General features: G+C 40.5%; 1 protein-coding gene across 3 annotated transcripts in view; it reads left to right on the top strand.

Moving 5' to 3' along the window:
• The window catches only part of ZNF106 (zinc finger protein 106), a 62,666-nt gene that overhangs the window by 41,366 nt on the left and 8,698 nt on the right, over positions 1 to 12,602 (top strand). For 2 of the 3 annotated variants that reach the window (XM_060262930.1, XM_060262929.1), the window contains exons 10-15: positions 3,293 to 3,644; positions 7,894 to 8,679; positions 9,774 to 9,829; positions 10,790 to 10,935; positions 11,359 to 11,493; positions 11,857 to 11,973. In XM_060262930.1, coding sequence (XP_060118913.1) covers positions 3,293 to 3,644; positions 7,894 to 8,679; positions 9,774 to 9,829; positions 10,790 to 10,935; positions 11,359 to 11,493; positions 11,857 to 11,973 — 1,592 coding nt within the window. Of the gene's footprint in view, positions 1 to 3,292; positions 3,645 to 7,889; positions 8,680 to 9,773; positions 9,830 to 10,789; positions 10,936 to 11,358; positions 11,494 to 11,856; positions 11,974 to 12,602 lie in introns of all 3 variants that reach the window. The other variant, XM_060262928.1, reaches the window with a different exon arrangement.

Below are 12,602 nucleotides of genomic sequence, written 5' to 3'. Positions count from 1 at the left end.
ATGATCCAATTGAAAAAATAGCGATTAATGCAATGAAAATTGGAAAGGCACCTGGACCAGATGGATTTACGGCAAAAATTTTTTAAAACGTTTAAAGAAGAATTAATACCGAAACTTCAAAAATTAATGAATGTGATAAGAATAAATGGGAAAATACCAAATACATGGAAGGAAGCAGTAATTTTGTTGATTCCAAAGGAAGATAGAGATGTCACTAATGTAAAGAACTATAGACCAATCTCATTATTAAACAATGATTATAAGATATACACAAGAATCTTAGCAGAATGGCTTAAACAATATCTAATAAACTTTATAAAGGAAGACCAAGTGGGTTTTCTCCCTAAAAGGCAAATAAGAGACAATATTAGAACTGTTGTAAATATTGTAGAATACTATGAAAGACATCCAGAGAGGGAAGTTGCATTATTCTTTGCGGACGCAGAGAAAGCTTTTGATAATTTGAATTGGGACTTTATGTTTTCTGTTGGGATTACAAATGGAAAAACAGATAGAACTTTAATCTGGTACTTGCTCTCAGTTGCTAGGACATTATATGCGCAGTTGTGGAAGCAAGAAAAAATACCAAAGAAATGGGATTGGATTGTAAAAGTTATGACATGGAGTGAAATGGACAAGTTAACAAGAACCTTAAGAGACTATGATATAGAAGTATTTAAGATGGAGTGGAAAAAGTTCAGAAGATACGTAGAAAAAGAGTGGAAAATAAAAGGACATTGGACAATTTTTGATAATGACTAAGTACAAGAGGGAGGAGGATATTAATTTTGGTTCTTATTAATTAAGGGTACCTTTAATATTAAGATTTTACGTATATAACACCGGCAGGGGTCAAGTAACTGGGGGAGGGGTGGGTAGAAAGTAATATATGGGATAGATAAAAAAGTAATTATTAATGAAGTAAGAAATTAATGTAATTATTAATGAAGTAAAAAATTGAAATTTATTACCATATGTTACTAATAAAATTGTTTGAATAAAAAAACCATGTAATATACAAATTTCCTCCTTATCATAGCTAAGAGCCAGTTTGGTGTAGTGGTTAGGAGCATGGTCTCTAATCTGGGAGAAACAGGTTTGATTCCCCACTCCTCCGTATGCAGCTGCTGGTGTGATCTTGGATCAGTCACAAGTTCTTGCAGAGCTGTTCTCAAAAGAGCTCTCACAGCCCCACCTACCTCACAGGGTGTCTATTGTGGGGAGGGGAAGGGAAAGAAGATTGTAAACCACTTTGAGTGAAGGGTGGGGTATAAATCCAACTCTTCTTCTTCCTCTTCCTTCTCCTCTTTCTCCTCCTCTACACCAGCCCAGGCCACATGGGATTTTGTCTGTAAGGCACATTGTGACATCAGCTTTCTAAGGGGTCAGCAGGAGGTTGCTGGAAGCTGAAGAATTGGATGGATTTACATTTCATCGTTAAGAAAATTGCGTCAACTTAATTACTGTGCGGCATCAAAACCAATTACTATGTTGACCTATGAAATTGGATCACTCACTGAAATAAAATTAAGCATTCATTTTCATAGGACAATTGACCAATTGCAGCATCAAGGCGTATATTGGATGCTTTCTGTAAATCTTATTCCTTTTTCATAAGGAAATGGGGAAAGATAATTTAAAGTGAATCATATTGCATCACTTTTCATTTCTGGATTTTCATAAACAATTTTTTAAATCAAGATTTTTTAAAATACTCAACATGTTTTAACATTTTGTGCATTAATTGCCTTAGCAGAGTCAATTATATTATCAAAATCAAAAACTGCTATTGTAGGCATAAGGTCTTTCGAACTGACCAAAATTGTTCCTTTCAGCATGTCCAGCAGTTCTAATTTTGGTTCTGTTTTTTTACATCTATTATCCAGCATTTCTATTTAATATTCTAATTCAGAGAATGATTATTATTATTCAGTCTTACAATTTCCCTTTTTAACTAAGACATCACCTCCCCTTTCACTGATGTAGTCTAGCAGGAAGTCTCCAGACTAGCTGCTCACTTTAATTTCATAATCTCCAAGTCTTTGTTCCAGTTTATTCAACAGTATTTATTATTTAGTTCATTACTTATTCTCTGTTCAAAGGCCTTTTTTCATAGAATCTAATTATGGGCTGTATCACTTGTTTTAAATCTTCCACAATTTAAAAAAGTAGGAATAGGAGGTTTCCATTTATATGGTGCATCCGTCTTGAATACATATTAATCCACCAGGTGAGCAGTAGATGCTTTCTAATGAAAACACTAATTTGCATGAGCAAATAAATCATCATTCACAGATAAATTATTGCACAGTTCCAAAGGTATCAGGTTTGATCCAAGCAATCCCACCCATGAAAATTGGAGGAGGGGAGGCCCTTTTGCCCACCAGTAAGGCTATGCTGGGAATCAAGGACCAAATCCATTTGGGATGGGGCTGTAATCAGGAGGTGAGTTGGGCAAGGTTAAGTGGAACATCTGGTGGAATCCAGCCCACCTTTTAAGCCATAGAATTTCTTTAACATCAAAAGTATTAACAACATTCTAGCACCAAGAGAAACTTCTTCACAGTTCTATAGATTAACCTCAAAGAATATTTTACAGTTTAAAAGATAAATAACCTAACATTAGAAGTATCCTTAATCAGTTCCAAATATAAATAGCTGCAGAGGAGTAGTTTGCATTCCCAACATTCAGTTTTAACAGCAAAAAGAGCTGTTTCATAATCATGTAATCATGAGTCATCATGGATGATTTAAAATTAGCAATTGCAATTTGGTCATACAAATATATCTCATTGTTAAATCTGGAAAATGATTATTACTCATACTTAAGATGTTTACTCAAGTTTTCTGGCAGACAGGATAAAATAAAATCTTGAAAAATTGAAACTATAGAAAAAGACAATTTTCACCAATAAGTGCAGTTACAGCATTTGAAAAGCTTCTTAAGGGACAAGAGTTTGAAATATGGTTTGCACTTATGAGTGTTTTGTTTCATTGAGAAACAAGATCATCTCCGCTTAGGTCAAGTGTCAAGGGTTTTGAGCGCCCTGAAAGGGAAACAGGCTTGTTTGACCTTAACTTAGCTTCCTCTTGCTTCTCTCAAAATGGGGCCACGTTAAAACAACACACGTGCACAACCCATTGTCAGAGACACAGGGGCTCACTTTCATGCCGCAGAGGGACAGGAACACTGCACACAACTTCTCCAAGGAGACATTCAACGCAGTTCTCTCTGTTCTTATCTTCCAGCATCTGTGGATCTTGCTGAAGTATGTTGTTTCTGTTTTTCTAGAAACATATGAGCCTTCCGAACAGCAGGCTCATCCCAGTAACTTGAGTGAAAAAAGAAACTGCAAGCTTCCACCAACACAGGGCCTAGCTGCTAATTCAGGTCTTGTTCCTCTTCTGGAAAGTACATCACCCCTCTCAGGCCAGATATCTCCAGCAGCTTTGGCAGCCCCTATCCAAGTAAGCGTTCCTCCTGCATTTCAAACTACTGGGGTCATGGGAGCCATCACAGTTCCTGATTCATCCATTCAAATCAAGCAAGAACCTGCATCTCCAAAGCCTGGAGAAAGCATGAATATACCACTGCGGAGCTCTCCTTGTTTACCTCAAGCAGAACTTCAGTTTCAGGATGGTATGTTCGCTTAACTCTCATTAGACACTGAACCGTGTTACTATATAATGTTTCTCTGTGTGTGCATGTGCATTGCCTATTTTTCTTCCTTTCTTTTCTCTCTTTCTCACCATACAAGAACTCATGGATACTCAATGAAATTGCTGAACAGTTGGGTTAGAACAAATAAAAGGAAGTACTTCTTCACCCAAAGAGTGATTAACACATGGAATTCACTGCTGCAGGAGCTCATGTGGCGGCCAGGACTGGCTCCCCCACTAGGCAAATGAGGCGGTTGCCTAGGGCGGGGGCAGCAAATTCAGCCTCCCCCCTCCCCCTTAGGTAAACACCTAGTTTGCCCCCCCCATGTCTACTTCAATGCTGGAACTGGTTCTAGTGCCGCGTTCTGACTATCTAAAGCCCCCTCCCCACTGACCACTCGATCGGCGGGTAAAACCATGCCACGGGGCCACACTCGCAGTCTGTCAGGACAAGCTTCCTAAAAGGGTGGCTCCGCTGCTGCTAACTCCTCCCCTCCCCACTTCCTAGATGGGAGAGGAGTCAGCGACAGCGGGGCCACTCTTTCAGGACGCTTGTCCTGACTGACTGCAAGTGCGGCCCCACAGCGCGGTTTCACCCACCGATGGAGTGGTCGGCGGGGGGGGAGGCTTTAGATAGCCGGAACGCGATGCTAGAGCCAGTTTCAGCATTGAAATCAATATGGGGAAATTAGGGAGGAGGAGACACGGCAGGGAGGGGGGATGCGGAGCTGCGAGAGGGAGGTGAGGGGGGGCACTGTGGGCGCTGAGTCTGCTTAGGGCACCATGGGGCATCGGGCCGCCCCTGGTGGCGGCTACAAGAATTGATGGCTTCAAGAGGGGATTGGATAAACATATGGAGCAGAGGTCCATCAGTGGCTATTAGCCGCAGGGTACAGATGGAACTCTCTGTCTGGGGCAGTGATGCTCTGTATTCTTGTTGCTGGGGGGGGGGGGCAACAGTGGGAAAGCTTCTAGTGTCCTTGCTCCGCTAGTGGACCTTCTGATGGCACCTGGTTTTTTGGCCACTGTGTGACAGAGTGTTGGACTTGATGGGCTATTGCCCTGATCCAACATGGCTTCTCTTAATGTTCTTATTTCTGAGCTAGCTTGAGTGCCACTAGTCACTCCCTTTTCCTGGCTGTGAGCTAGTGATTGGTCTTAGTAAGACCAAACACAACTCTGTTGCTGTTCCAAAGCACAGCAAAGAAAGTGGGGTGGGGAGAGCCAGTGTGCCAAAGAGTTGGATCCTGCTCAAAATTATGGGTTGGTTCCTGCTAAAAATTTCCATAAAGAAGGGGTTTCCAGGAGCAGAGCAGAAATTCCCTGGCTTGATCTTTCATTGCAGCCCAAAGCATTCCCCAGTGCAGTTTCTGGGGGTTAGGGGACTCCCAGGAGCAGCATGAGGTAGAACTGTGAAGTTTGCCACACAAGGGGGAAATTGGCAAAAAGCAACCCTCTCCCTTCTGTCAAGGGAAATTTCAGATGGATCTAAATCAAAGTTTACCTGTTCTCATGCTAATGCCGTCAGAAGGTTGTCTTAGAGGAGCGGGGTAGGGTTTCTGGCTCAGTATTTTTTCTAAGGTTACTTTCTATTGGCTATAGAGAGCATTCAGAATCTAGACCACCACCCATGGAACATATCAAAGAACTTCCAGGCTAGACTAAATTATCTGTTTTTGGAAATACTTAAAAAGCAAGATAATAGGAGCTGGGGAAGTATCATTGCTTTAGTCTGTATGTAGAGAGACCAGTCCACTCATTACTGTTGTGAAGACCAGTTGGAGCCTCAGTTCCGTCCCCATCACTGTGTTATGTTGTGTTGATTTAAGTGTGTTAATTTCTTGATTCTGCAGCCAAAAAACATCCTTTTCAGAGAGGCTTCAAGAAGTGCCACTTTCAGATACCTCCATTCCCTTCCAGCCACATCCAATTGTTAGAAAGCATGGTACACTTGAGACTTGCCAGCAAGCCTGGTTGCTAATAAATTATATTGAACCCCCTAGCATACAAATTGTTTTACATCAATTATCATACTCATCTTCAGAACAAAAAGTCAGGTTCTTACAACTTCCATGGTGCTTATGGGCAACTGAAACACTGCTTATCTTACTGAGACCTCCAAATATGAGGTAGAGACCAGGTTCTTCCAAGTCCAGTGCTGGTGCTTGACAAGCTTTGCTGTCCTGATGGCTGCAGTATGTGTATTAGTCATGTTCTTGATTAATGGGCTTGAATTTAATCTTAGAATTTGTCATTTTCCATCAGTGTAGTGGGTTCTCTTCCCACTCATTCCAAGGGCAGGACTAGAAGGTTCTAGCGAAATGTGAGTCACTGCAGCTTGATTTCAAGAGTTAGGATTAGGGTGCATTAATGTTGAAGATTATATCGAAATACATATCTCCATCTATGGGAAAAACTTAAAATCCTGGGGATGGAACCATGCCTACTTTTCTTGATCAAGAAACTACATGATGCTACCTCAGGAGTTATTAAAGTATCCCCTGATGGTCAACTCTCTTCCAGCTTCTCAATTATTAAAGGAGTAAAACAGGGCTGTTTTCTTGCCCTTTATCTCTTTAATCTGTTTCTGAATGATTTGAACCAACATATGTCCGCTGTGAATGGCCACCGTCCCTTTTTAGAACAGTTAGCAGTGCCCTTACTGCTATATAAAGAGCCCCATGGCGCAGAGTGTTAAAGCTGCAGTACTGTAGTCCTAAGCTCTGCTCACAACCTGAGTTCGATCCCTGGCGGAAGCTGGGTTTTCAGTTAGCCAGCTCGAGGTTGACTCAGCCTTCCATCCTTCCGAGATGGGTAAAATGAGTACCCAGCTTGCTGGGGGGGAAAGTGTAGATGACTGGGGAAGGCAATGGCAAACCACCCCGGTGCTTGCACAGGGGACCTTTTCTTTCCTACTGCTATATGCTGACAACCACGTTATTCTTTCACGTACCAGAATTGGTCACCAAAAATACTGGAAAGCCTTTCACCAATACTGCAGATTGAATCGACTGGTAATTAATTATAAAAAATCAAAAATCCTGGTTTTTTCAAGGAGCTGGCACCTATTTAAATGGTGCATTGGTACAGAAGAAATTGAACAAGTGAAGGCTTTCAAGTATTTGGGAATTACCTTTAACTACAATCTTAGATGGCCAGCGCATCGTAATAGATCTGTAAGTTTAGTAAAATGTTCTCTGGTGCAAATTAAAAAGTTTTATTTTTTGGAGGTAACCAGTCCATTCCTGCAGCGTTGTGGATCGGAGCCTTTAGTCCCTGCAGGGAGAATGTGCAATCATCATTCTTCCGTCAGATTTTAGGTGCTCCCAAATGTGTCCCTTACTCATCCATTTGTGCAGAGCTAGGTTTACACCTTCTAGAAACCAGGGCCTGGATTATGGCTTTTAAGTTCTGGTTAAAAATCCATTTCAGAACGGATTCAGGAAGTTTACTATATTATCTGATGAAAGACAGGTGCAGCACCACTTGGCTCTCTACATTTACCCACAAACTAGAAAAACTTGGTATTGAGGTGGACACACTTTTTTATGTGACGAATTATATATTTTAAGAACAATCCAACTAAGGTTTATGGATCACGAATACCAAAAAGTGTTCCCCTCACATCTCCCTGTTTGCTCTGCATCCAATCTAGGTATATGCCAAAGACATGGGAAGATGCCCCCTTTTTTTTTTACTTTAGATTCCCCATTCCATCGACGGACTTTTACTCTGGCTCATTTAAATGCCTTCCCATCAACAGTTTTCTTTGGTAGGTTTAGACAGATACCTCTCCAAAATAGATTATATGCATGCAAATTAGGAGTCCTTGATTCTATATCCCATATTATTTATCCCATATTATTTTAAAATGTCCTCTCCTGGCCTCACAACATAGGCAATCTTTAGCTGAATACCTCCAACATAATGTATTTACTAAAAGGAAAACTCCAACCTACTTTTTAGAAGACGTTAATCCCCACATTACTACATGTTTTTCGAATTTCTATAAAATTAAATCTAGGCATACTACTGTATTTTAATTGCTGGGTGTCTGCTCTTGATTTGTATCATTGGCTGCTATTTTAATTGATTGTTTTATGTACTGTTCTTACTATACTTCAGGCCTTGGTATCTACTTTTGATTGTGAATCATTATTGCTTTTATGCCAGTAAAAGTCTGAATGAATGATTATATCAAAATACATGTCTCCATCTTTTTTCTTCAGGTAGTGCAAGCCAGAAATCTTCAGTGTACCCTGTAATCTCTGCTGCCATGTCCTTGTCAGGACTTATTCATTTCCAGCAACCTAATCAAGATATTCAAGATCCTTTTCCTGATAAGGAGACCACCATCTTATCTGGCCTTTCCCCCCTTAGCTGTTCACCACTTTTAGCGTCAGTGAAGACAGAAGAAAACATAGGATCAGCAGACAACCCCATCTCAGAACAGTGTACTAGTTCCTTTCAGAGCAGAACTTCCCCTTCTGAGACACCTGTGAATGAAGATACCCAACGGGCCACTGAACAGTCTGAGCAGATGGCAGTTTCTACTGTGGTCTCCATAGACAGTAAAGTAAGCAAGAAAAAGAAGAAGTTGAAGAAGAAGAAAGCACTGCGAGCAGCCCATGTGCCTGAGAACAGTGACACAGAGCAGGATATAAGTGACTTGAAACCTTTCAGGAAAGTCAAGTCTGTAAAGGTGCCCAAAGGAGAAAAAGTTACAACATCCACCCCTCCAAAGCAAGAAGATGTAGAGGCTGCTGAGGAAAAAAATGGGAAGAAGGATGAAAATGAGAGTGACACATCTTTGGAATTTGTGGAGGTCCCCAAATCTCCTCTTGAAGTGGTAGCCATCACTTCTTCAGAGTCAGGAGATGAGAAACCAGACAGTCCTTCCAAGAGGGATTCCTTGAACTCCTCGGAACAGGTTTTGAGAGAAGCATCTAGGTCTGGCTATGATGAAGTGAGCTCTACTAGTGAGATTGGAACAAACTATAGGGATGGTATTGGTAGAAGGTGAGTTGGAAAATGTACACACGTGAGCAAAGCTGCTCCACTGCTGCAATTCATTTGTTGGATTGTGATAAGTTTTGTTGGCTTCCAGTTGTTTGATTAATCACCTTATTGAATATTGTCTCTAACATTGTAGGATGTCTCTGGAATTTTTAGCCAGAGACATGATTTATAAATACTAGGTTGGATCCATAAAGTCATAAGGTACTCCATCAGCAGGAGTATGTGTTAGTTCCCACAACTTCTGTCTTCCCCTGTAACAGATCTTTACTCAATCCCAGGTTGTTCCTGAGAGCCCTCTATAACAGATTTCAGGAATCTTAGGCTGAGATGAGAGCCAGGAAAGTTTCATTATGTTACCAGAATGCCACTCATGGTATTTTTTGATCCAGCACAAACTGGCTTTCATCCTAAGCAGCATGAGCAGAGTTGCAGCAGAGGTAGGCAACTTTTCCTTTTCCCACTGCAGCTGTCTCCCTCCCCCATATGTGCTCCTGTGGATCAGTAGACTGGGACGGCAGCATAAGAACATAAGAGAAGACATGTTGGATCAGGCCAGTGGCCCATCCAGTCCAACACTCTGTCACACAGTGACCAAAAAAACCAGGTGCCATCAGGAGGTCCATTAGTGGGGCAATGTGGAGATCTACAATGGGAGGGTGAATCTGAAAAGTTGCTTTCCCCCTTCCCAACTGGAAATACAAATGGAATGGCATAAGAACATAAGAGAAGCCATGTTAGATCAGGCCAATGGCCCATCCAGTCCAACACTCTGTATCACACAGTGGCAAAAAAATTTTATATATACACACACACTGTGGCTAATAGCCACTGATGGACCTCTGCTCCATATTTTTATCTAAACCCCTCTTGAAGCAGGCTATGCTTGTGGCCGCCACCATCTCCTGTGGCAGTGAATTCCACATGTTAATCACCCTTTGGGTGAAGAAGTACTTCCTTTTATCCGTTTTAACCTGTCTGCAAATAAGGATCCGAGCCGTGGTATATAATGATTAAGTAAAGACTGATAGGTTTGGTGTGTGTGTGTGCCTTGCTTAAAGTTTTGTAATGGCTGTGGCATTCTCTTTATTCTGTAGTGTGGCTGAGACCCAGACATCTATATCATCAATTAGAGGATCAAAAAATTCATCAGGTATATCCATTTGCTTGTTTTTAATTAAGATGAAAGGAAAAATCTTGAGGACTTTATGTGTGTGAGGAATTGACGAGTTCTTGTTTGTTTATGGGATTTCTGTCCCACCCATCCTGCCAAAACAGGCTCTCAGGGCAGGTTACAAACAGAAATTCTTTGGAATTTAACAGAAGTACAAACTCATATTCTGAGAAGTGATTTTCCAAGATGCTTCCAAAAAAAAACTTCAGAAGATTGTTGAAAAGGGTGGATGGGTTGATATTTAGAAGAGTAAAAATTTTCCTGTCATGTGGTAGAGTAATTTCATTAAAACAAACTGGGACAGTTCTTGCTTCTTGGTTGTCAGTAATGCATAAGGTGATAAGAGTTGGATCCCTTTTCCCCCTGGTGTAGCAGAGTTGAACCAGTCTCCTTTCTCTTTGCATATTGCTGGAATGGTCCAAAATAAGGTTCATATTGTACAGTGGAGCCAATTAGAATGTCAGCTTATGGCCATATAAAACCAGAACTAACAGCAATGCAGTTCACATTGGAATTGATAGCTTGCTGTTGCCAGGCTTGTCTGTAGCTGCCAACAGGCAACCAAGAGTGCTCCTTGGCTTTCATCTAGAGACTTGGGTTTTTTGGTGTGTGTTTACTGTAATTAAGATTCATAGATCATTCCTGATGTAGCCCTAAGCCAACTGCCATTTCTGCACACAATCTTGCTTCCTCATTTCACACTGTTTGTTTGTAGTGTAGTAAAGTTCAAAGTAGCTACTTGGTTCCTGTTCTGATTCCCTCAGCCAGGAGACTTGTAACAGTTGTTCTGTGTTTTTTGCTGTAGTGGAATAAATTTGTATTAGCACAACATCCTGCCAACTTTGAAAGTTTCTTTGTTTTTTGGGGAACCAGGAAGTTTCATTCATCCCAGTATAAGCAGAAAGTTTGATTAAACTTTTGCCACTGTGTGTTTGACAGAAATCTCTTCAGAGCCTGGGGAAGATGAAGAACCTACAGAAGGAGTATTTGAGGGACATGCAGCTGCAGTGAATGCTATTCAGATTTTTGGGAATTTACTGTACACCTGTTCAGCAGACAAAACTATCTGTGCATATAATTTGGTGGTAAGTAAATTTGCAAAACAAATTATTCTAAAGAAGCTAGCTCTTCAGTGTTCCCCATTCCTTAATGAGAAGTTACGTCTATGAACCCCTTGAGGACTGAGCATAGTGGATAAATTGAATGAAACTACAGCCAAATGAAAACTATATAGATCTTTTGAAAGATAACTAAGTTTTAAAGAAACCATTTATTTAGAAATGCACATCTAGTAGATCAGGATCCAAGAGGCTAGGCAGACTTATTTTTAAGGATGCAAACAAGTAACTTGAGAGCACCAATTGGATATCATTAACTCATTATTTGGTTTAAAATAAACACAGATAAGCAGGAAGTAGGTGGTTGATTTGAAAGATACAGTGCTCAGGTGGTGCCTCAATTTGGGATCAGAGTGTAAATTAATCTTGTTAATGCCTTCCTCCACCCAGAACAGGAAATGTCTTGGCATATTTGAGGGACACACTTCAAAAGTGAACTGCCTGCTGGTTACTCAGACTAATGGGAAAAATGCAGCTCTCTATTCTGGCTCCAGTGACCACAATATAAATTGTTACAACATTAAGGTAATTATAGACACAGTAGCACCTATCCAAGTAGCACCTATCCAAGCAATCTCATAAATGTGTGTGTGCTATTCTAGATACTTTTCTTTTTTCATATGATGCAACTAACATATAGGCAGGATTGTTTTATTTGCCCAAGACTACAGTGTAAATAGTGTGCTCCATTTTGGTGGTCCCTAAGGGTGTCGCTGCTGTTGGGGAGAGGGGCTATTGCTATATGTAAAACAGCTAAAAGGGTCTGAGTTAGAGCCATCAGAGGGTGTCCTCAGATTTAAGTATTTCCATTTGTGGAGCATGAGTTTCTTTCTTCCTCCCACTGTAGTGAACAAAGCTTTTAATATGCTATTTATTTCCTCTTTCCAGACTAGAGAACTTATTGATCAGTTTAAATTAGATGACCGGGTACTCTGCCTGCACAGCAGATGGAAAATACTTTATGCAGGACTTGCAAATGGCAGCGTGGTCACCTTTAGTATAAAGGTCAGTATGAGAAATGTATATTCCATAAAGCCAGGAATACTTCTACAGGGGGTGACTCTCATAAATAACTACTAGTCTAATTATGTCTGAAGTTAGGACTCATAGAAGATTGCAGGGTCTACTGTGATAAGGTAATGGGTGCGATACAGTTTTTCTAATAGTAAAGGTCTGGCCACTATGCAGGTAACAAATTAGCCTAGTGCAGCCAGCTACAACTTAGAACCCCTAAGGAATTCTGTAACTCCTACAGCACTGTCTTCAAGCATTTTTCTTATATAAAAAAATAAACAATAAGTTTATTTCTGGTAGTCCTTTTGGGGGGGACTTATTCTGAAAAGATTAAAAATAATTATATAGGGTATTTCACAGTTTGTCACATTTTAAAAGGAATTATTTATAACTTTTCATCAAGGCTAAACAGATAATTAAGTTATCCAAAACTGGGGGTAAAGGGGAAACTCTTTACTATAGTATTTGGCATCATATGCTCAACAATACATTGTGAAATACTGTGCGGGGCACTTAAAGCTTCTGGCTGAAACAAGATATAAATTGGATGAACAAATAAATTCACTCCATGTCATTTTTATTTTGTGAGATGAGAAGGTGTCAGAAGAGGCAGCATTTAA

Source organism: Heteronotia binoei, chromosome 21 (assembly GCF_032191835.1).
Source record: "Heteronotia binoei isolate CCM8104 ecotype False Entrance Well chromosome 21, APGP_CSIRO_Hbin_v1, whole genome shotgun sequence".
NCBI classification, from domain to species: Eukaryota; Metazoa; Chordata; class Lepidosauria; order Squamata; family Gekkonidae; genus Heteronotia; species Heteronotia binoei.
The sequence above is the reverse complement of the archived record's forward strand: the minus strand, read 5'-3'. Positions and strand labels throughout refer to the sequence as shown.